The following is a 24,930-nucleotide window of genomic DNA, read 5'->3' as shown; positions in this document are numbered from 1 at the left end:
ACACCATCTCCCCAAAGGCTTGCTGGAAGAGCCAGGCCTTTAGATTTGATTTGAAAGATAGGTCACTACAGAGGGAAAGGGGACGGTTATTCCAACGTTAGGATGCAATGAAAAAGAAGGCACAGTGTCTGGTTGCTTCAAGATGTGCTAGTTTAGAACCAGGCGATGGTCATTCTAGAACCACAGTGCCCTAGCAGGAGAATTCAGGATAGGCAGGCATGCAAGGAAAAAAAAAGAACAAATGTGAAGGCCTTAAAACTTATAACCTAGGAAATCCAGAATTCTGCAGCTAGAATGATTGTGAGTAGGAGGTTTGTGCATGTTACACCATTGTTAAAGAAATTACACTGGTTGCCTGTGATATATCTGATTCAGTACAAAGTTTTGACATTAATTTTCTGTATCAAGTCACCTCATGGTGTATAGACCTTTGCACCAATTAAAATCTGATGATGATAGGCGTCTGTCTGTCCCAGTTTTGAGTAAAACCCGTTATGCAGACACAACAGCATGTGTTTTTCTGTGACAGGTCCATTGCTACTTTTCAATAGTTTAAGAAAATATTGAAAACACACTTGTTCATGCAGGCTTTCTCTAATACTTAACTGCCTGGGTTCAGTAGGCTGAAGGTTCCTCTTTTCAGACTTTTTTTTTTTTTTTGTAAGTTGGTACTTTGGGGCTCATTTTCAAAGCACTTACCCTTCCAAAGTTCCATGGTAATAGCTGGCTCTGGTGGGGTGGGGGGCACCCATTTTGATCGCAGTTTAACTCTAGAGATGTCAGCTCTCTCCTCAGTATCATTACCAAAATAAGATCTAATGTGGATCTTCCTAAGAAATTTTTCCAGGTCCACACGACTCTGAAAAACATCATGTGTTACCGTCGGTACAAACGTTAGACCTTTCGCTAGGACTGCATGTTCAACTGTCGACAGTGGGTGTGATGATAAATTAATAACTACCGATTCCTTTATTGTTGTGATCGTGTAAGCGGATGCTCCGTCCTCTCTTGCCCGTAATTCCGATCTTGTTTGGGTCGCCTTCTCGGGGCTCTGCCTCTCCCTCTTTGTCCATGGCCTGACTCTAAAAAATATTGACCAGACCCTGAGCTGGACGAGTCTGTACCTCCGGACTCACTTCCATCTTCAAAGGCTGGTCTATGTGTCTGTTTTTATTGTAAGCCACTTAGTTTTAGGTGGGGTATGTTTTGTTTTGTTACATTTGTACCCCGCGCTTTCCCACTCATGGCAGGCTCAATGTGGCTTACATATTGTATACAGGTACTTATTTGTACCTGGGGCAATGGAGGGTTAAGTGACTTGCCCAGAGTCACAAGGAGCTGCCTGTGCCTGAAGTGGGAATCAAACTTAGTTCCTCAGTTCCCCAGGACCAAAGTCCACCACCCTAACCACTAGGCCACTCCTCCACTCCATACAAATAAATAAACTCCCCAATTAAGAGAGGTTTATTGTTTGAAGTATGAGAGCTTACTTCGTTTCCTGGGATTTCCTGGAATATGTGTGCCTCTATACAAACACATGGAAAAGATTGGGCTACTATTTGTTTCCAAAATATGTAAGATTACTGATACAAAGTTGGGAGAGATGCTATGGTTCAAATAGAAGTAAATAAGATATAAAGTTCAAATATATTTGTCTAACAGCAGCCACCCAACCTTCTTTTGGCAGGTACTAAACTTCATGATGGGGCATTAATATGGGGGGAGGGAGAGATTTTAACCTGACCTGAGACCCAAGATTGGGAAAAGGGACTGGGAGTTCCATTTTCCTGCACTTAATTCAGCACTTCAATACAAATAAAAACTGCTCAAAGCTCAATAGATATCCTTTATTGTGATCCACAGTTGTATCAGTTTATAAACCTTGTAGAAATAAGCCAGTGTGCTAAAAATCTACAACAAAATATTTTTAACCTAGTATTTCTTCAGTGGCAGAAAAAAAAATCAAATCCCCCCCAAAACAAAAAAATTCTGTGAATGCTGCTTATGCTATGGCAGCCAAATAATCCTTTACTTCAGCTGGAGTGAGCCTTTTAAATCCTGCTTCATTGCAGATACCGACTTCTATATTGTCTTCTGTCATTTGCCCCTCAAAGCTTTCCTATTAAAAAAACAAAAAACAGACACGTAAAAAATAATACTAGAAAACAGACAAACACCTAATAAATGCATCTGTAAGCCCACCTTTAGTGTTAAGATGGCTGTGTGAATGGCATCTTCAAGTTCCAGTTCTTCATTGTATCTGTAAAACAAGAACGGATAAGTCAAGAAGAGGAGTCAATATGTATTAGAACCAGATGATTCTTTATTATTCTTATGGTCAGCAACTGTACATGAGGGAAGACCCGCAGAACAGATTACAGCCCTTTCTATTCTGCACTGCACTGATAGCTCCTCACAATAAGCCACTGTGGGGGAATTCTACAGTATAAGTGGGCACCTCCTGCACAGCGAGAGTCTATTCTATAACGGCATTAGCATGCCTAAAATATACAGCCATATATCTGGTATAACTGCAGAGTCTACATGTGGCAAGGGTGCACATAGCTTACAATATTCTGTAAGTTGCATGCCTAAGTGGCAGCACTGCCCGTGTCCCTTCCACCTATGCACACCCTTACAGAACAGCACTGAGTCGCACTGCTGCCACTTACACGTGTAAGGATGGTATTCTGTACTGTTACACATGCAAGTGGCACACAAATGCGGATGCCCGGTTATAGAATTGCCCTTTTTGTTAACAAACAAGAGCCCAATTAGTTAAGTGGCAGCGAAAGCAGAAGATTCTAGGACACACTGAAGCGTATTTTCAAAGCACTTAGATTTCAAAAGTTGCATAGTAGCCTATGGAACTCTGTAATCTAAGTGCTTTAAAAATGAGCCCCATAGCTTCCCTTCCTTTTGTGAATAATTACCCTTAACTATTAGAGCAGTAATATTTATGTTTTAGGAAAGTAACTATGGCATGGTGTTTTGCCTGCACTCTTAGTTAATGTTATTTTTAATATCTGGATTGTTGTGGGGTAGGATAAGATCCTATTTTAGCCAATTTCCAGGGAGATTTGTTTTAATGTAATATAAGGATTTTTATAGCTTTTTATGCTTTATATCCAAATTTGTGGTTTTATTGGCCATGAGTAGAAGGTAAAATTATGTATAATCATACCTGATAATTTTCTTTCCATTAATCATAGCTGATCAATCCATAGACTGGTGGGTTGTGTCCATCTACCAGCAGGTGGAGATAGAGAGCAAACTTTTGCCTCCCTATATGTGGTCATGTGCTGCCGGAAACTCCTCAGTATGTCGATATCAAAGCTCCATCCGCAGGACTCAGCACTTAGAGAATTACACCCACGAAGGGACACTCTGCCCAGCTCACCACCGCCGAAACGGGGGAGGGGAATTAACCCAGCTCATCCCCACACAAGTGGGGGAGGGGAATCCGTCCAGCTCATCCCCGCGGAGCGGGGGAGGGACACCACACCCGCCGATGCGGGGGGATCTGGCTTATCCTGCAACCGCAACCGCGGGAGGAGCTGACTGACCCTAACACCGCCGAAGCGGGAGGGGTACAAAGCTGCCCTACAGCCGCACGAAGCGGGAGGGAGTGCCGGCAGAATTTATGTCTCAATCCAGCCCCGTAAAACGGAGGGGAGAGGAATGCAGCAGCTCACTGTAACACAAACTCGTCTCAACTCTTGAAGAATCCAAGTGAAAGAAGAACTTGAACACGAAGTCCTCCTGAAGTAACTGAAGGCTAAACTTGAACCTAAAATTCAACCAGAATATAAACAGTACAGATATCTGGGAGGGGCTATGGATTGATCAGCTATGATTAATGGAAAGAAAATTATCAGGTATGATTATACATAATTTTACCTTCCATATCATCAAGCTGATCAATCCATAGACTGGTGGGATGTACCGAAGCAGTACTCACCCAGGGCGGGACATAGAAATCCCTGACCTCAACACTGAAGCTCCAAACCGGGCCTCCGCCCGTGCAGCCACAGTCAAACGGTAATGCTTGGAGAATGTATGAGCCGAAGCCCCGTTGCCGCCTTGCATATCTCTTCCAAGGAGACGGATCCGGCCTCTGCCATCGAGGCCGCCTGAGCTCTCGTGGAGTGAGCCTTCAGCTGGATAGGCGGCACCTTCCCCGCGGCCACATAAGCCGCTGCAATGGCTTCCTTGACCCATCTTGCCACTGTAGGCTTAGCAGCCTGCAGACCCTTACGAGGACCTGCAAACAGGACAAACAGATGATCCGATTTCCGGAAATCATTGGTCACTTCCAAGTATCTGATGATGACTCGTCTCACATCCAGATATTCAAGAGCGGAGTACTCCTTTGGGTAGTCCTCCCTACGAAAGGAAGGGAGACAGAGCTGCTGATTCACATGGAAGCGAGAAACAATCTTGGGCAGGAAGGAAGGCACTGTGCGAATAGTCACTCCTGCCTCAGTGAACTGCAGAAAAGGCTCTCGACATGAGAGCGCCTGGAGCTCGGAAACTCTTCTGGCTGAAGTGATAGCCACCAAAAAGACTGCTTTCAACGTCAGGTCTTTCAGAGATGCCCTCGACAAGGGTTCAAAAGGCGGCTTCTGCAATGCTCTTAGCACCAGGTTGAGATTCCACGCAGGCACCACTGAGTGCAGAGGAGGGCGCAGGTGATTAACTCCCTTGAGAAAGCGCACCACATCTGGCTGCGAAGCCAGGGAAGCACCCTTCAGGCGGCCCCTGAAGCAAGCCAGAGCCGCTACCTGGACTTTAAGGGAACTGAGCGACAGGCCTTTCTCCAGACCTTCTTGCAGGAACGCCAACACTGAAGAAATTGGAGCAGTGAAGGGAGAAAGTGAGCCTGCTTCACACCATGCTGCAAAGATACGCCAAACCCTGGCGTAAGCAGTAGAAGTAGAGCGCTTCCTCGCTCTCAGCATAGTGGCGATGACCTTGTCTGAGAAGCCCTTCTTCCTCAGACGCTGCCGTTCAATAGCCAGGCCGTAAGACCAAAGGGAGAGGGATCCTCCATCACCACGGGACCCTGACGTAACAGGCCCTGCTCCACTGACAGCCGCAGAGGATCGTCGACTGAGAGCCTGATCAAGTCCGCATACCAGGGACGTCTGGGCCAATCCGGACCCACCAGGATTACCCTGCCGGGATGCTTTGCCACCCGGTCTAGCACCCTGCCCAACATGGGCCAGGGCGGAAACACATAGAGGAGCTCTTGTGTCGGCCACTGTTGGAGAAGAGCATCTACTCCCAGGGATCGAGGGTCCCGTCCTCTGCTGAAGAAGCGCGGCACTTGGCAATTGGCCGATGACGCCATCAGATCTAGGCTCGGCTGGCCCCAGCGCTTCGTGATGTCCAAGAACGCCTGAGCAGATAGTTGCCACTCTCCGGGCTCCAAGGAATGGGGACTGAGAAAGTCCGCCTTGACATTCATGACTCCGGCAATGTGGGCCGCTGAAAGCTGCTCCAGGTTCGCTTCCGCCCACTGGCAAAGACTCATAGCCTCCTTGGCTAGAGGGGCGCTCTTGGTACCTCCCTGGCGGTTGATATAGGCCACAGCCGTGGCATTGTCCGACAGGACCCGTACAGGCTACAACACCAGTACCGGGATGAACTCCAATAACACCAACCGAATGGCTCTGAGTTCCAGGAGGTTGATAGACCACTTGCCTCTGCAGGAGACTAGAGCCCCTGCGCTGTCCTTCCCAAGCAGTGGGCTCCCCAGCCCATCAAAGAGGCGTCTGTCGTGACGACAATCCACTCCGGGGTCACCAGAGGCAATCCTGCAGACAACTTGTCTGTCTGCGTCCACCAGCTCAGCGCCTTGCGCACTGCTGGGTCCACGGGAAGGCGCACAGCATAATCCTCCGACATCGGAGTCCAGCGCAGCAGCAGAGATAGCTGTAGTGGTCTCATATGAGCCCTGGCCCAGGGCACTACTTCCATCGTGGCCGTCATAGAGCCCAACAGCTGCACGTAGTCCCAAGCCCGAATAGGAGAGGCTACTAGGAACTAGTCCACCTGAGCCTGAAGCTTGACAATCCGATTGTCTGGCAGGAACACTCTGCCCACTTGGGTGTCGAATCGAACTCCCAGATACTCCAGGGACTGAGTCGGGCGCAGCTGGCTCTTCTTCCAGTTGATGATCCATCCCAGGGAGCTCACCAGAGCAACTACCCGGTCCATAGCTTTGCCGCACTCTGCATAAGAGGGGGCTCGGATCAACCAGTCGTCCAGATAAGGATGGACTTGTACTCCTTCCTTTAGCAGGAAGGCCGCTATGACCCCCATTACTTTGGAAAAGGTCCGCGGAGCAGTAGCCAACCCGAAAGGGAGGGCTCTGAACTGGAAGTGTCGTCTCAGGACTGTAAAACGCAGAAAGCGTTGGAGAGGAGGCCAGATGGGAATATGCAGGTACGCTTCCTTGATGTCCAAGGAAGCCAAGAACTCTCCTGCCTTCACTGCCGCTAGAACAGAGCGGAGAGTCTCCATGCGAAAGTGCCTCACTTTCCAGGCCCGATTGACCCCTTTGAGGTCGAGGATAGGCCGGACAGAACCTCCCTTCTTTGGAACCACAAAGTAAATGGAGTAACGTCCCTTGCCAATCTGATTTTTTGGCACCGGAACGACCGCACCCAGGCGGATCAGGTTGTCCAAGGTCTGCTGCACTGCCACAGCTTGACCGGAGACTTGCAGGGAGAGAGTACAAACCCGTCTCTTAAGGGTTGGCAGAACTCTAGCTTGTAGCCGTCTCTGATGACTTCCAGCACCCACGCGTCTGAAGTTATAGTGGTCCACTCGCCCAGAAACGAGGACAGCCGTCCTCCAATCTGCACTGGGGCGTGGACCAAGGCCCCGACATTGGGTACGAGACCCTGGGGGAGGACCGGAGGGAGCACCTCCGGGACGGCGGTCTCTGCGAAAGGAATGCTGCTTGGGGGAGAAATTCCTCTTGAAGGAAGAGGGGGCAGAGGAACCCGACTTGCCCGGGCGGTACCGACGGGCTTCCAGCAACCGTCCTCTGGAGGTACCGGGACGAGTACTAGCCCGAGCCCTGACCTCTGGTAATTTCTTGCCCTTAGACGTGCCGAGATCGGTCACGATTTTGTCCAGCTCGACCCCAAAGAGCAGCTTGCCTTTAAAAGGCAATCTAGCCAGGCGGGATTTAGAGGCGTGGTCAGCCGACCAATGTTTCAGCCAAAGCCACCGCCGCGCAGAGACTGTCTGAGCCATGCCCTTAGCTGAGGCTCTCAAGACATCATACAGCAAGTCTGCCAAATAGGCTAAGCCCGATTCCAGGGCCGGCCAATCAGCCCTCAAGGAAAGATCCGAAGGGGAAGCCCGCTGCACCATAGGCACGCCCTGGCCACATAGGAGCCGCAAACTGCGGCCTGCAAATTTAGCGCAGCTGCCTCAAAGGACGACCTTAAGGCCGCCTCCAATCTTCTGTCTTGGGCGTCCTTTAGGGCGTGCCACCTTCCACCGGCAACGCCATTTTCTTAGTCACCGCAGTGATTAAAGAATCCACGGTAGGCCACAGATAGGCCTCACGTTCACTCACAGCCAAAGGATAGAGGCGGGACATAGCCCTAGCCACTTTAAGGCTCGTTTCCGGGACATCCCATTGAGCCGCAATTAAGGTGTGCATGGCATCATGCACGTGGAAGGATCTAGGCGGGCGCTTCGTCCCCAGCATAATGGCAGAGCCAACAGGGGCTGAGGGAGAGACGTCCTCCGGAGAGGAAATCTTCAAAGTGTCCATGGCCTGTAACAACAGGTTGGGCAAATCCTCTGGGCTAAAAAGCCGCGCTGCAGAGGGGTCATCCGCTCCATCCGAGCGGGGATCTATCTCCTCCAAGGAATCCGCAAAGGACCGTTGGGAGACCTCAGACACGCTGCCCTCATCTACATCGGAGGAGACAAAGTCCTCCAAGGCCTGGAAATCAACCCGAGGGCGTTTACCTCTGGGAACCTCAACCTCTTTATCAGAAGAGGGAGCAGGGGCAGCGTTTTGCATGAGGAAAGCCTGATGCAGCAGCAAAACAAACTCGGGGGAGAAACCCCCCAGACTGTGCACTTCCGCAGCCTGGGCAACAGCCCTAGAGGCACTCTCAACCGGCGCTCACAATAGCGGGGGAGAGACATGCTGCGCATCCAAAATGGCGTCCGGCGCGAAACTCCGCGAAGGAGCCGCGCGGGAAGAACGGCGCTTAACTTTAGCCGCTTTGTGCCGTCGCCCAAATTAAGGGCGTTCATGGCATTAATGTCTCCAACCTCAAGGGCGGCCCACGAAGAAGCCGTCCGAGCCGCGTGGCCGGCCAAGATGGCGGAGGCGAGGAGCGGGGGATGGGCGTTTATGGCGGGAAAAAACCGCCACGCCGGAGGAACGACCGGGACATTCATCGGTCACTAAACTGTCACCCATCAAGGGCGAATCAGGTTGTAAAACCCCCGCATCCCCTCTAGAAGCGCTCCAGCGATCCGGGGAGCGACCCTTCGCGCCCTCGCCCTCCGACGCCATATGCCACGAGGAGAAGAATCGGGGAACCCCCTGCCCGCTATAAAAAGGTAAAATTACCTGCTTGCCGCTCCGAGCTGTAACGAACTGGTGTCCCAGTGAGTAGCTGCAATGAACGTTTAAAGAAACGTCGAATTAAACGCCTTTAAAGACGTTTAAAATTTTTTTTTTTTTTTTTTTTTTTTAAACGGAGCCAGCGGGAGGGGGGAGAAAAGGAGGGACCTGGCACCACCAGGTTTGCACTTGCTCAAAAGAGCCCTCAACCCCAGGCCTCAACAAAACCTAAGGATTAGGCTTGGAGGCCTAGCCAGAGCTGCTGCTGTGTGTGACCACCACCTGCTGAGATAGAGAACATACTGAGGAGTTTCCGGCAGCACATGACCACATATAGGGAGGCAAAAGTTTGCTCTCTATCTCCACCTGCTGGTAGATGGACACAACCCACCAGTCTATGGATTGATCAGCTTGATGATATGGAATATCAAGTTTGAGTAAATAAATGCCATCAATGAATGCCCTTTCTTCCGATCCAATCCCAAATGGGTAGTGTTTGAACCATACTAGTAGTTTTCAAATTAAGCCATAGATTTGTAAGCAAGTCCCAAAATAAAACCATTTAACAGTTTAAAATAAAAAAATCCAAGAGCAACACAGAAGTTTGTGAATGTTTCTAAAGGTACAGCAATACAAAATTTAACATTTTTGTGCAAAATTGCCCCGTGAGTATCAAATCCAGGTGTTACCTATCCTGTGGGCTCTAGTTTCCTGCTCCTTATTTTGTCTTTGCATTACAACACTTAACATTTTATATAGTGAGCTGCAAACTTTACTGAAGATAAACTAAGACACCTTATTTATGGTTCCACAGACAATGAAAAGTGCAAAAATAACTCCCAGTACTTAGAAGTCTGACTTGCCTCTCAGAAATCACTATGACACAATAGGATAATTTTTGGAATAACATCTACAGAACTACTGAACTAAAGGACTTTTGTTTTACTTAGTTCAAAAAACACTTGCCATACAATCCATGCACAAAACTAACCACAAAAGTGAGTGACACTACTTCTGCTTTCTGGTGTAAATAGTTAAAGCAGCCGTAACAAATTAACTTGAAGGACTTTAATGGTCAAAAAGTGAAAAAGCTAGTTAATAGAAATATGCCTTTAATCTCTTGAAAATGTCAAGTGAGCAATAGCTCTTAGAGCTCTCAGCAAAGAATTCCAAGTGTTGGCCTTGATAATTCACATAATGAAAAATAATTTATAAATGTATAAATTAAAAAAAAAAAAAAAGCAAACAAGTAGCAAGTGATCACACAACAGCACCTTTCACAGATCTGTTTTGTCTTCTTGTGACAGAGCAGCTAATCTACCATAGTGAGAAGCAGCAGCCTAGCAACTGCAGCAGTGGGATGAGAACCAGGGAAGCAAGTCACATCAGTTTACCCTCGACTGCCTCATGTACCAAGTTAGACTCTAAGGGGGTCTTTTACTAAGGTGTGCTAGGGTTTTTAGCTTGTGTTAAAAATCAACTGGTGCTAAACACTGAGACGTCCATTATATTCCTATGGGCATTTAGAATGAGCTAAAAATGCTAGCGCACCTTAGTAAAAGACCCCTAAGTCCTCTAGGGAAGGGAAATACTTACAGTACCTAAATGTAATTTGCCTTGTGCTTAGATTCGGAAATGCTAAGATCAGATCCAAATACCTCCAGGAACACTGATCATGGAGTTCCCAAATTGCCATGGCAATAATCAGCCAAAAGGAGGAGAAGAGGGAAAAATTCAACTCTGCTCACAAAAAAAGGTGGCAAGCTGGCTGGTGCTGCAGAACAGATATAGCCCCTTCACTTCCTTCTGCATTTGTGTTTTATTATTTTTTCTCTTGTGTTTAGTAGCTTGCATCTTTTGAAGGCCACCAAATACAGTCTATGCCAGAAAAAAAAAACCTGCTTCCAATCCGGTCCTTCCCTGTGACATAGGATTATGGAAAAGGAGGAGACTGATTATCAGGAGTTGGCATCATCTTAACTTCCTCCTACTGTTGTGAATGTCTTTGAGTAGCAAGGAAAAAAGGAGTTGGAGATTAGCTAAAATTTGTCAAACATGGGAAGGGGGGGGGGGGTGAGAGTTTTAATAGCAATGAACCCTCTCACCACGAGCTGCAGTGCAAGAAAACTAGTGTGTTGCTAGTCTGGCTTTTGCATGGACTAATGTTCTTCCTCCTCAGTACTCTAAAAGCCTTCTGTTCCTCAGGTGGAAATCTGAAGCTCCTCCTCCCCCTTTGCATGCAAGAGCTATTAATATGACCTACTGTAAATATACAGAAATAAGTTGCTTCTCCTTGAATTAGAACATTGGATCAACTCCTTCCAATAACTTTCTGGAGCAAATACTGTCATTTTCTAAAAATTCAGCCAACTTTTGAATGTTACCTTTTTTCAAGAAAAGTTTTTCCATTCACATAATTCTTTCCCATAGCAGTCGCTTTCCATGCAAAGTAGGCCCCCTACAGAAATAAAATTCAAACATGACACACTTACAATTCTGCATAAAATCTTCACCATATTTCTTACATCAAACTATACAAACTTTTGGAATATGAAAAAAAAAAAAAAAAAACAGCTAGCATCTATGACCAATTAATTAAAAAGATTCAATAACTTCTTGAATGCCCTACCATAGCACATCAAGGCAGTTTACAATAAAATAGATAACAACACCCAAACCCAACACAAATGCAATAAACACAAAAGTCAAAACAAAGTCCCGTGCTATTTCCTACCACTAAGTTAATACCTCAAAAGCTTGCTAATAAAACCAAGTGTTCAAACCAGAGTTAAATTAATAAAATACAGGCCTCTTGTTGAAGAAACAACCGCAGGGCCGAACATGCAAATGTTGAGTGAAGAAAACACTCCATATGAATCCCGGAGGGTGGGGGGTATGGGGGAGCAGACTGAACTTGAGATGACTGAAGACTGTTGAGAAAAACAGGGGATAAGGCAGTCTTGCCAAGCATTCACAGAAGGAATAATAGAATAGTAACAGAAATAGAAATTCAGCTTTTTGGCAGACGCATTAAGAGGTGGTCTGAGGAAGTGGGGAAAATCACCCTTAAAAATAGCGCAGGCCTCCTTTAAGTGCATCTTTGTAAAAGAGCCCCTAAAAACTCTACGCACTGGTCACTTTTTCTACACTACAAAAGATGAGTAACAGATGTAAACTCATTTTATAATAGAGGCTAGGTGATTGTTTTTGAAACTTTCAATTTCCTTAATCCCCAGGAACAGTAATGTTTAGAACAATGTCACAAATGACATCACGTGAAATGGAATCCAATAAGTTTATTTTTAATGTATGTAACTTATGACACAAAAAGAAAAATATCTAAGTCATTTGATTTAACACCTTCTGAATCTTCTGAAGATGGGTCTTCAATACTCTTAGGGGAAAATAAAATGGAAAAATGTCTTCACATCCTCAAGCAGACAGGTTTCCTTGACCGGGGCAGTTCAGTCCAGTTTTATGCATGTTGCGGTTCTCTACCACAGAATCCATGTCTGTATTTAATTTGTCTTCACATAGCTTGACTAGTTGTAAGTTACAACTATTGACCAAAGGTCTATCTTTTCTCCGAATTATGAGGTATGATGCTTTCTCTATGCAATCCTAACTTAGAAGAGATTGGGTGGTGAAGCCGGTGGCGGGAGACGGAGATGGTGCTGGGCAGACTTATACGGTTTGTGCCAGAGCTGGTGGTGGGAGGCGGGACTGGTGGTTTGGAGGCAGGGATAGTGCTGGGCAGACTTATACGGTCTGTGCCAGAACCGGTGGTGGGAGGCGGGGCTGGTGGTTGGGAGGCGGGGATAGTGCTGGGCAGACTTATACGGTCTGTGCCCGGAAAAGGACAGGTACAAATCAAGGTAAGGTATACACAAAAAGTAGCACATGTGAGTTTATCTTGTTGGGCAGACTGGATAGACAGTGCAGGTCTTTTTCTGCCGTCATCTACTATGTTACTATGTTTACGGGATCCTTTACTAATGGTTAGTGCACAATAACGGCATTAGTGCTCTTTGCCGCAGGGCATTTTATTCATATGGTCCCTGTGGCAGATAGTACATACCAACATTGTTAGTATATGTTGTTAGTAAACAAATCCCTTAAATTTTTCCATTGCATAAACATCACACTAGATTTTGGCTAATGTTCCTTCTATACTATATCTCCGTAATTGCTCAAAAATTATTTTAGATACTTCCTGGACCAGATGATCCACAGGTACATCAAATATGGTTTATCAATCTTACATGTGATGAAAAGGATGCTTTATCTTCCTCTGAAGAATGATTCTACTGTTGTGATAAAACTGGCTGGTTAAGATTGGTGGAACTGTCATTCTTGAGCTGGTAGGCTTATGTTGCTGAAGCATACAGACAATTGTATGAGTCTCAGTTCTATCAATCATCACAAGTGGATCCAACTTCAGAAATTATTTCTATTATAAAACAAAAACTTTCTCCCGACTATAAATGGAAAATATTTGGAAGGCAGTGGGTTGGGAAGAGGAAGGGTACGATATAAGGAATCACAGAGACAAGATCCTTTGTAAGATAAGGAACTGGGAATATAATTAGGTTTCAGATTTTAGTTGGGGGGACTTAGTATTAATAAAGGAAATCTATTAACGTAATGGAAAAAAATAAAGTATTATTTGCAAATTATTCTTGATAGACATTATGCTATGTTGTACACTTTAATAAACAGCTTTAAGTAAAATAAAATTGTCAACTACACATTTTCTATGTGACTAGAGAAAAGCAATTTGATTCTATTTTAACAATCACCTATTATTCCAGCTTTTTAACTTTTACCTAAGATTCACAAATCCTTTACAACAGTGGTCCATGGGATATACCCAGCCAGTCAGGTTTTCAGGATATCCACAATTAGTATGCATCAGATATTTTCACATGCACACCTCCACTATATGTAAATCTATCTTATGCATATTCATTGTGAATATCCTAAAAAACTTGACTGGCTGGATATGTTCCGAGGACTGGGCTGAAAACCCCTGCTTTACAGTATCACTGGGCTACCCTACATCTCAGGGAACGGTTCAAGTCTAGAGAACTTACTAAAGTGTGTGGATACTCTTCTTTTTAACAGCCTTTGATTTCACTAATTTGCTTATACATAATAGAGGCTCTTTTAATTTGATTACACTTCCAGAGAACTTACAGGAAGTTGCAAAAGATTGGATTCTAGAGATTCCAGATATCACTGCACTTTGTATCAATACAATTTTTCTCAAGTTTCTGCGGTGAGTCATATATGAATCCATGGTCTAGTGCAGAACTCTTCACTCCCAGTGCTTGACAGCTGCCAACTGGTCAGGTTTTCAGGCTATCCTTAACAAATAGGTATGAGAGAGTTTTGCATATAATGGATGCAGATTTATCATATTCATTAGTGGTATCCTGAAATCCCAGCCCATTGATGATAATCAAAGATTGGGGGGTGATCACTGGGGTCTTATCCACACAGACAGGTTTTTGTTTTGTGTTTTTGTAATTTGACCAACATTACTTTACCAATAAATTATTTTATTTTTGAAGACCACTTTTTCTAACAAATCAAAAGGCATTGCACTAACTACCACTATTGCAGTCTCTTGTTTGCCTTTATGTGGTGTCTCTTGAGGTTCATTTCATCTCTATTTATTTTTATAGTTAAGTTATTAAGCAATGGAAGAGATTTATTGATGACATTTTGTATGAACATCTAATGTGCTGCACTGACAACGGTTTGTGTACTTGCGGTCCTGAGTTCACCTGTTACCTTTACCTAGAAAGCCTTCTCTTTTTGGATGTCATCAAATATAAGTAGATAAATAGACTTGGGGCAAAGCTTCAGTATAGTCAGTGACCAAAATAGCCTGTTACAGTCATGAATTTCACCACCTTAGAATGCTGTGGGATAGCACCCAATGGGTTGTTTTTGTTTTTTACAGCTGCATCACTTATGTTCTCTATAACTGGATTTTCAGATGTGTAAATGAGACGTGTGCAAGGTTTTTACAAAAATGATATCCATTTAATATTTTAAAACATGCTTCTAAAAGTGTCCTTTATAACAGAGAATTTCTTTTTCCAACTCAGTCTGATAAATTTTCTCAATTAATGTGCACTTTAGCAAATTATGTTCATGCTATATTAAGAAACTAGTCTTTACTAAATTTTCACAAATTATTTCTAGAATGCCACCTTTTTGCATTTATGAGAAAGACATCTGAAAGATTTTTTGATCTCACCTTAACTTGCACTAGCATCAATACCAGATGAATCTCCTGTTCTTGGCAGTTTAAAAATGTGGTTGATGCACAGCTTGGGTCTTTGAACTGAAAGGGCCATCCTTTCCTCTCCCCATCATTCTCAGCATACTTACCTCCATTCACATATAGACTGCAATACGACCAGTGTTATTTATGTGCAATTTGAGCAACTGAATTATTTGTACAGAATTAATTTAATGAACCTGGAGTTATCTTGTTTAACATGTAAGTAAAGAAACTATGTACAGAAGTTTAACATTTTTTTCAGTGATATGAAAAAGTTTTCCCCCTATTATTACATACTAGTAAAAAAGGCCCGTTTCTTAACGCAATGAAACGGGCGCTAGCAATGTAATGAGTTCCTGCCATTAATGTTTCCACGGTTGTATTCTGAATATAATTGTTGTTTACATGTGTAAGATTTCTTTATATACAATATTTTTTGTGTAAACTGTGTTACAATGTGGTAAAAGTTTTCCTTGTTCAGGCCCTTCAATCAGTTTAACAATCACATCAGAAGAGCTCCTTACTCGTGAGAATGCAACATACAGTTGCCCATGTGAGAGACAGAGTGACAGTGTGTTTTACAGACAGTGTAAGAGAGAGATACACAGAGTGATTGTGTGTGTGTGATGTCTGTGTGTGTGTGTGTGTGTGTGTGTATGTGTTTGAGTGACAACGTGATTAAATGTTTGTCTTCCCTTCCGTTCTGTGCACTTGCCTCCACTGATCGTACCTCCATGTATATGATTGTTTGTTAGAGACAGGGTTGCCAGGTGGAAAATTTTTTTCCAGCCCGATGGAGCCCAAAAAACAGCCCAAAACCCGCCCAAACACAAACCCCGCCCCTGACACCCTCACCCCCGCGTCATCACCCCCGCCCCCGCCGTCATCAACCCCGCCCCCGCCGTCACCGGCCCCGCCTCCCACGTCACCGGCCCCGCCTCCCCGTCATCGCCCCCGCCTCCCACGTCATTGGCCCCGCCTCCACGTCATCGGCCCCGCCTCCCACGTCATCGGCCCCGCCTCCCACGTCACTAACCCCGCCCAAAACGTCATTAACCCCACCCAAAAACGTCACTAACCCCGCCCCCCGCGGCCGAAAAAAACCGCCTTGAAGGCCAAAAACAGCCCAAAAAACCGCAACCCGCCGCGGGCAAAAATTTCCCGCGGCGGGTCGCGGAAAACCGCCCAATTGGGCGGTAAAACCGCCCACCTGGCAACACTGGTTAGAGATTCAATCCACTCCACTTCCCTCCTCCAAGTTCCGTTCTGTCTGATTGGTTCTTCGTTCCTGTGATGTCACGTTTGTTTGCTTGGCAACTATGCAGCGTTCCATTTCCTCGATGTGAGGGCGGGGACAGTGAGAGCCAATGAAACACTGAATGACAGACTTACGAACCCTACACTGCTACGGAGTCAGCTTCAGAATGTTGGAGGTGCTTTTTATTATATAGGATATGTTGCACTGAATGGTTTCTGATCTTTAAACAAAATGTAATATTAGACAAAGGAAATCCGAGTAAACACACATAACTCTGGTACTTACTGAAGGATCAGACTGAAACAAATATGGCCGTCCCTCATCCCATCCAGCAATTAACAATGATACTCCAAATGGACGTACACCACTAAGGCAAGAAAAATAAAGACAAAGTTAACAAATGTGAACTTTGTAGACAGAGCGCATTATTAATTTGGAACATCTTCTACATTTCTATCCAAAATGGGGGAAAAGAAGGGAAAAAGTGTATATCCTTGTCATTCACACTTTGTAAAAAAAAAAACCAAAAAAATCTATTTTCCAATCTTTGTCCATAACTTGCATGTCTTATTAGATGAGTAGTAAGATTCATTCAAGCTAGGCATGATAGGAAACTGCAAGACAACCTGGGTGCCACAAGGTGGGGAGGTAGTGGGAAGGGGAATCTTCATTTAAAAAAAAAAAAAAAAAAACACCCCACAACAACCTTTTCTTGATCTTTTTGTCTAATTTTTTTGACAGTTTTAGATACTCCTTACAGCAGTGATTCCCTAGTCTGTCCTGGGGGCTCCCCAGCCAGTCAGGTTTTCAAGATATCCATAAAGAATATTCATGAGAGAGATCTGCATCTCCACTGCATGCAAATCTCTCTCATGAATATTCACGGTGGATATCCTGAAAACCTGACTGGATGGAGAGCCCCCAGGAAAACACCTTGTATTGATGTAGGTTTCTGTTCATGCCCTTTCTACAACTTGTGTGTATAAAGCATTCCTGCTCACCTGTACCAGATGTTTTCCCATAGACAGCAAGTGAATGACATTATCTTATGTCGCTGAGATGGAATAGCTCTCCCAGAGCTCAGAACTTAGGGCCCGATGTACAAAGCTTACCGTGCAGGGAATGTTTGCTTTAAACTGGTTGTAGCCAGTCTAAAGCAAACATTATTAAGCGAGTAATGCACGAAGAGGTTTTCTGAGGCTCTAACGTGTGCTGTTAGAAGCCACCGAGAACCCCTAATGAGCATTCCGGGCAATGCACAGTTGCAGAGCACCTAGCTTTAATGAGCAAATTTTACGGCTGCTCTGGAGCTGTCAAAGAAGAGGGAAGCACAAGCAGGAATGCATGTGCTCTCCACTCCTGACCGCCACCATGTTGAAGATTCCCTGCTGGACCCTGCTGACTCCCTGAAACAATTCCCTTGTGGTCCAGTGGACCCCGCAACCACCCTAGCAAAATCACCCTGGTGGTGCAGTGGACCCAGTTCCTCTCCCCACACACACCAGCAAAGATCTAACCTGGTGGTCTAAGGACACCCCCCTTTAAAAGGTTGGAAGCAGCAGCACCTCCTGCCTCGGGCCCACTGCTTCCAAAATGGTGGTGCCCAGCTCCTTCCCGGTACATTCTGGGATGCACTGGCTGGGGGTTGGGCAATGCCATTTTGGAAGTGGTTGGGCCCAAGGGAGGAGGTGTTGCTCCTGCCCTCCTGCCTTTTAAGATATGTGCAGGGGACAAGGGTCACTAGTCCACCAGGATAGATCTTTGTGGGTGGGGGGGGGGGGGGGGAACCACTGGATCACCAGGGTTATTTTATTTAGGGGGGTGTGGGGTCCACAGAACAACCAGGGAACTGTTTTTTTTTTTTTTGGGGGGGGGGAGGGAGGGGGGTCGACGTAGTCCACAGGAACACCAGGGTATTCTACTTTGGAGGGGGGAGGCTGAGGTCATCCACTGGACCCTCCTCCCAGAAAGTCTCAAGCTGGGGAAGGTCCTCCAGATAACCAGAGGCTTTTTGTGTTAGGGGTGAGGAGGCATGGGGAAGCACCAGGAGGAGGTCCACTGGACTACCATGGATTTTTGTGTAAGCTCTCAAATGCATTTGACAGATCTGAGTCGCAAACAGCGAGCGATGCACAAAGGAGGATCCGTGCATCTCATCTGCATGCGATCCCCCTTTGTGCGTTGGTCACTGTTTGCGCCTCAGTAAGTTTTACTGAGGCAGGCCATATTTTACAGCTATCTTTGTGCACTGGGCCCTTAGTGTAAGTTCTGAGCATGTTCAGCTCTTCCTGTTTGACAGTTTCCTCAGCAAATCAATTAGTTCCACAGCTCAAAGAAGGAATATTACTCTCAGGGAGGTGGGAAGAATTGTGTACCTGATCAGTTCTATCATATACAGAAAGGATACCTGATACGTGTGAGCAACAACACTTTTTCCATTGACAGGAAGAATTGAATCAAGCACACAAGAGATGCTCAATTTCTCATTTACTGTCCATTGTCTCCTGCAAATCAAAAAGGTGTGAAAGTTCCAATGTCACCCAAACTGTCCATCATAGCTTGATCAAATGCATTGCCACTTACTCTGGCCTGATCCAAGCCATAATGTGATGAAAATGCATAAAGCAACAACCAGATATTCTTTACAAATGGTGTCCAGTGAAGCACACCTGATGAATTACAGCAGCTGCAGTGGCTCTGATCTGATTTCACTTTAGAGGCCGGAGGAGCATCAACTTTTTCTTAACAGACCTGGATGCCTGATGGCAGCCAATTAGCTAAAGTTCTTTTGGTGAATGGAATGCCAATTGTGTTGGGGTGAAAGGACACAAAAATGTGTGTAGACCAGTGCTTCCCAAATAGTGGACACCATGGTTGGGGTCTTAACCTCAACAGGTGCTACATATCTTTATAACAAGTCTGCAGGGTCACTAGTACTATTGCAGTGACGACCATGGGGTCATGGCCAGAAAATGTCTGAGCAACACTGGTGTAGACTACCTGATGGATTCAGTTCTTTAAGTGAGAGCTGGTTTAAATCCAAAGCATCTAAGGCTTTCTTGCATAGATTCTTATGGGGCTTTCAAGTCAGAAGTACTATTACCGTGGAATAACCTTACCACTTCCAGGAAAAACTAGGTATAAGTTTGGAGAACTACTTTGAAATGATAAAACTCAGTATAAGGATCCTAGGGAACTAGACCCTGAAGCTCTATTATTCTTTTAGATAAGATAAAAGCCACTAGAAAGCATAGTTTTCACGTGAAATCTTGTATGACAGATACTTTTGGTAGAAATGGCAGCCTCATAAGGGTTGAAAGGATGACAATTAACAGCCCATGGCACAGAAGGTTTCTGAAATGGAGGGGGTGTGAAATGAAGAAGCCCTTCGATAAATTAGTGAAATTAGAAAGCTCATAGCCTATTAATGTGAGCAAGATAGGCTGAGAGGACACTAAGTAGAACTTTGATAGAAGCAGCACTTTGATACAAGTAGTTTCAGGTCTCCAGTAACAGGAGTACATGAGATTGTGATTCTTCGTGAAGTACCATACAGAAAACCTACTTGAGGGCATAGGTATGTCTGGTAAAGGACTTCCTTACAGGAACTAAAATACCTTGAACATGCACTGGAAGTCCTAGCATAGAGACGATGTACAATTTCCATGTTGTGAGATTGCTTTGACGATAAGTTGAAGGCCACCTCTGTTCTATGAGGATGATCATGCCTGGCCTTTATTAAAACTTGCACAGAGTTTTTACTCCAAGTGGGACTGTAGGATAAGTACAAGTGAAAAAGTGCAAGAGGACCTTACAAGACTAGGAGACTGGGCATCCAAATGGCAGATGATGTTTAATGTGAGCAAGTGCAAAGTGATATACGCGGGAAAGAGGAACCCAAACTACAGCTACGTGATGCAAAGTTCCACATTAGAAGTCAGGATCAAGGTATCATTGATAATACACTGAAACCCTCTGCTCAGTGTGCAGCGGCGGCCAAGAAAGCAAATAGAATGTTAGAATTATTAGGAAAGGAATGGAAAATAAAAATGTTATAATGCCTTTGTATTAGGGCTGCATTTCGATTAAAATTGGCGGGACATAGCCAGCAGTCCATTTTTTTTTTGGGGGGGGGGGGGGTGTGGAGGGGGTCATGCATTTCCTCTCCCTCCCCACATTAGGTATCATACATACATTTGGTGGTGGGGATGCCAAAGAAATCCACTGCCAAAGCAGCCCCCTTCCTCCTTGTGCTGCCTCAGGAGCAAACAAGTCAGCTGACTTCCTTGCTCCTGAGGCAGTATGAGGAGGAAGAGGGTGAATCAGGCAGTGGATTTCTTCAGCTGGCAGGACTTTAACTACCCTACCAGCCATTAAACAGGTACTGCAGCTTTGATGGGGGCCTGAGTCCATTCTCTCTCTCATATGTGCCCCCCCCCCCCATGCCATCACCCATTCTCTCTCTCTTGCCATGTGCGCTCCCCCACCCCGTGCCTTCACCCGTTCTTTCTCTCTCTCAAATGTGTCATGCCTCCCCTCCCCTCCTGCGATTCTCATTCAATGTCATTCCCCACCCACCTGCATGGTCAGTCCAGCATCCCTCCTTCCCTTCCCGGACCGCCAGCGCCTCTCCCTCCCCTCCATGTTTACTTTTTAAGTAAATCTTCACCCTGCAGTGTCAGTTGTATTCAAATGCTAATTTGGCCTGCATCAGGCCTTTCCTTCTGACTCACCCCGCCCTCTTCTGAAAACAGGAATATATATCAGAAGGTGGTGGGACGGGTCAGAAGGAAAGGCCCAATGCAAGCCAAGGCAGCGTTTCAACATGGCCTGCTGCTGCAGGGTGAAGATTTACTGGAAAAAAAAATTAAACCAGGTGAGGACTAGGGGGCATGCGATGAAGCTACAATGTAGTAAATTTAAAACGAATCGGAGAAAATCCACTATTTCTGGGATAAGCAGTATAAAATGTTTTGTACTTTTTTGGGATCTTGCCAGGTATTTGTGACCTGGATTGGCCACTGTTGGAAACAGGATGCTGGGCTTGATGGACATTTGGTCTTCCCCAGTATGGCGATACTTATGTACTTATGAGGAGGGGAGGGGAGAGAGCTGCCCGCGGTTCAGGAGGGAAGGGAGATATGCCGGATCCACTGTGTGTGCTTACGTGCGAGCAGGCAGGGAGGGTAATTAATCATTAATATTGTGATTAATAATGAACGCATTAATCGCAATTAGCCCTACTTTGGATTTCTCCATGGTGCGTTCGCACCTCAAATTGTGTGTGCAATTCTGGTCACTGCATCTCAAAACAGATACAGCATAATTAGAGAAGGCTCAGAGAAGGGCGACGAAAATGATAAAGGGGATGGAACGATTATTTCTCTATGAGGAAAGGCTAAATTGGCTAGGGCCCTTCAACTTGGAGAAGAGACGGCTGAGGGAAGATATGATAGAGGTCTATAAAATAGTTAGTGGAGTGGAACAGGTAGACATAAATTGCTTGTTTACTCTTTCCAAAAACACCAGGTCTAGGGGGCAAGCAATGAAGCTACTAGGTAGTAAATTTAAATCAAACTGGACAAAAATATATTCACGCAACATGTAATTAAACTTAGGAATTCATTGCCAGAGAATGTGGTAAAAGCAGTTAGTTTTGCAGGGTTTAAAAAAGGTTTGGATAATTTCCTAACAGAAAAGTCAATGAGCCATTATTAAGTTGGAGTTGGGGAAAATCCACTGTTATTTCCAGGATAAGCAGCATAAAAACTGTTTTACTGTTTTTGGATCTTGCCAGGTACTTGTGACCTGGATTGGCCACTGTTGAAAACAGGATACTGGGCTTGATGGACCAGTATGGCAACGCTTATGTTCTAATCCAGGGTACTGCTAAAAGCACCGAACTAACTAGTCTGGGGATGGATACACTGAACGGTAAAGCTGCAGCAGTTTTGCATTTTTGATGCACATGAATAGATCTATTTGAATGGTCCCTGAAGCCCAGAAGATAGGTAGCAGAACCCTGTTGGTCTCTTGATTCTAGATGCCAGGGAGGTAAGCTGCTTCTATTTGGACATGAATTGCTATTATGAAATCTCAGTCTTTGCTGCTTCTTGGAAACCCTAGCACTTTACTGTCTTGTTTGAATAAGACAGTGATCTTGAAGGTGGACAAAAGCTGAAGGGCATAAAAGTATGATTTGGAACTTCAGGTGATTGATGTGAAGGAGCTGTTCAGACTTTGACCAAGTCCCTTGAGCGAGGTGGGAGTCTTAAGTGGACTCCTCGCCTGTGTTTGAAGCATCCATTGTCAGGACAAAAATGAAACTCTTGTTTTAAATTTACTGCACTCCAGCTTCATCGCATGCCCCCTTGTCCTAGTATTTTTTGAAAGCGTAAACAGACGCTCCATATCTATCTTTTCCATTCCACTCATTATTTTATATACCTCTATCATATCACCCCTCAGCTGCCTTTTCTCCAAGCTGAAGAGCCCCAGCCGCTTTAGCCTTTCCTCATAGGAAATATGTCCCTTAGTGCGTAAGTCCTAGGAACAGCTTCCCCCTCCCAACCATGCCCCTCCCAGGTCCATACCCCTCTACCAGTGAGCTGCACACTAAATAAATTATGCACTAAGGCAAAATACATGGGATAAACAAAAAGGAATCCTGTTCAGAAGAAATGGATCCACAGAAGCTTAGCGAAGATTGGGTGGCAACACCAGTAATTGGAAAGCAAAGCTAGTGCTGGGAAGACTTCTACAGTCTGTGCCCTGAAAATGGCAAGGACAAATCAAGGTCATGTATACATATAAAGTAGTTCATACAATGAGTTTATCTTGTTGGGTAGACTGGATGGACCGTACAGGTCTTATATGCCGTCATCTACTATGTTACTATGATGTTCAAGCTTTTCTGTCTCACAGCATACTTACATGGTGCTAAAATTGTCAAGGCACACAGCCATACACAGTTCAGTATTTTACCTTCTCTCTCCCCACCCTCACAGAGACCAGTATTTACCCTCTCTTCCCCCAACCTCACAAATAGTCCAGCATTTACCTTCTCTTCCCTCCACAAAAATAGTCCTATATTTCTCCCTCCTGTCCCTTTCTCCAGCCAGCAACCAGGCATTTCCACTTGTCATTCTTAACCTTTTAAAAGTTTTCTTGTCTCTAGCGGTTGGCAGCAGCGCTTCATACAGCCTGCTCGTACCAACTCTGGAGCCTTCTGATGCTCCCTGCCTATATGGAAGCAAGAAGTTACATCAGAGAGAAAGATCCAGCATTGGTGCGAGCAGGCTGTATGAATCGCTGCTTCCTGCCACCGATTGCTACAGACAAGAAAACTTACTCCATTCTGGCAAAAATTAAGATAGCCCAACTCCCGCGGCACACCTGGGAATCAGTCAAGGAACATTGGTTGAAAAACAATGCGCTAAGTTTACAGAATTACAAATTATGGCAGCTATGCATGTAACTGAAAATTAGTGCCAATTATCACCAAATAACACCAATTATTGGTTAATACCAATTAGCATCTAATTTAACAAAAAAGGTATGTATGTAACAGACAGTATCCTATAACCAGAGTGCACAATTTTGCACACTTAAGCACAAAAATATGCACTCAACATTATAGAATTATGGGGAAAGTGTGCATGAGGACAGACTTATCGATCTGAATAGGTAGACTTAGGGAAAAAGGAAGGAGAGGGGAGATATGATAAACATTTAACTATCTCTGTGGCCTAAGTGTGCAGGAGGCGGGCCTCTTTCAATTGAAAGAAAACTCTGGGACAAGGGTGCATAGGGTGAAAGTAAAAGGAGACAGACTTAGGAGAAATCTAAGGAAATACTTCTTTATGGAAAGGATGGTGATTGCATGGAACGGCCTCCTGGTGAGGTGATGGAGACAGACTATTTGAATTCAAGAAAGCATAAGACAAACACAGATGATCTCTATGGGAAAGGAAGTGATAGTAGAGATTAGAAGATGGTATGATGAGCAGAATGTACAGGCCATCTGTTCCTCATCTGCCATCAGGTGGTGGAGATGAAAACGGTAACGGAGTTCAAACATGCGTGGGATATGCATAGAGGAATCCTGTGCAGAAGGAATGGATCCTCAGAAGCTTAGCTGAAATTGGGTGGCGGAGAAGTTGGGGGATAGAGGGGGGTGGTGGTTGGGAGGCGAGGATAGGGGAGGGCAGACTTATACGGTCTGTACCAGAGCCGGTGATGGGAGGCGGGACTGGTGGTTGGGAGGCGAAAAATACTGCTGGGCAGACTTATATGGTCTGTGCCCTGAAAAGGACAGGTACAAATTCAAGGTAAGGTATACACATATGAGTTTGTCATGGGCAGACTGGATGGACCATGCAGGTCTTTATCTGCCGTCATCTACTATGTATGTATGTTACTATGTTTCTGTGTTATGCTTCTCAACAACATCCCTGCTTGACCTCCAAGTTCTTTCAAAGTTCCAAGAAGCTCCCTTAGAAACACACCTTTCACCTTCTATCCCTTGAGCCACAGATCCTCAACAACCTCACAAGATCTCACTCTCAATTGTGTCAATCTCACTATGATCGATGGTCATCCTGTTCCAACTACTTACCTACCTCATTACTCCTAAGAGACCCTCCCCACTGTACACCTTAAACTTGACTCCTAGAAGAGCCGCTTCACAGTGGCTACAGCAGTTTTAAAGGAGGCTTTGCTTGATTACCACGACTTAGCTGCACAGCAAAGGCAGAGTTATAGTGGCCC

The 24,930-nt window shown here is 45.1% G+C and overlaps 1 protein-coding gene across 1 annotated transcript in view; it reads right to left on the bottom strand.

Annotated features, from left to right (window-relative positions):
• Positions 1-1,826: 1,826 nt before the first annotated feature.
• PSMA2 (proteasome subunit alpha 2) overlaps positions 1,827-24,930 on the bottom strand; it is a 40,499-nt gene continuing 17,395 nt past the window's right edge. Inside the window, exons 5-8 of the mRNA XM_030190005.1 lie at positions 16,447-16,528; positions 10,993-11,066; positions 2,203-2,260; positions 1,827-2,119 (exon numbers count right to left, since the gene is read on the bottom strand). Of these exons, the coding sequence (XP_030045865.1) occupies positions 2,003-2,119; positions 2,203-2,260; positions 10,993-11,066; positions 16,447-16,528 (331 nt within the window). The 3' untranslated portion in view covers positions 1,827-2,002. The remainder of the gene's footprint in view (positions 2,120-2,202; positions 2,261-10,992; positions 11,067-16,446; positions 16,529-24,930) is intronic.

This window comes from Microcaecilia unicolor, chromosome 1 (genome assembly GCF_901765095.1).
Source record: "Microcaecilia unicolor chromosome 1, aMicUni1.1, whole genome shotgun sequence".
Classification (NCBI taxonomy): Eukaryota; Metazoa; Chordata; class Amphibia; order Gymnophiona; family Siphonopidae; genus Microcaecilia; species Microcaecilia unicolor.
Note: the sequence above shows the minus strand (reverse complement) of the source record. Positions and strands in the feature narration are given on the sequence as shown.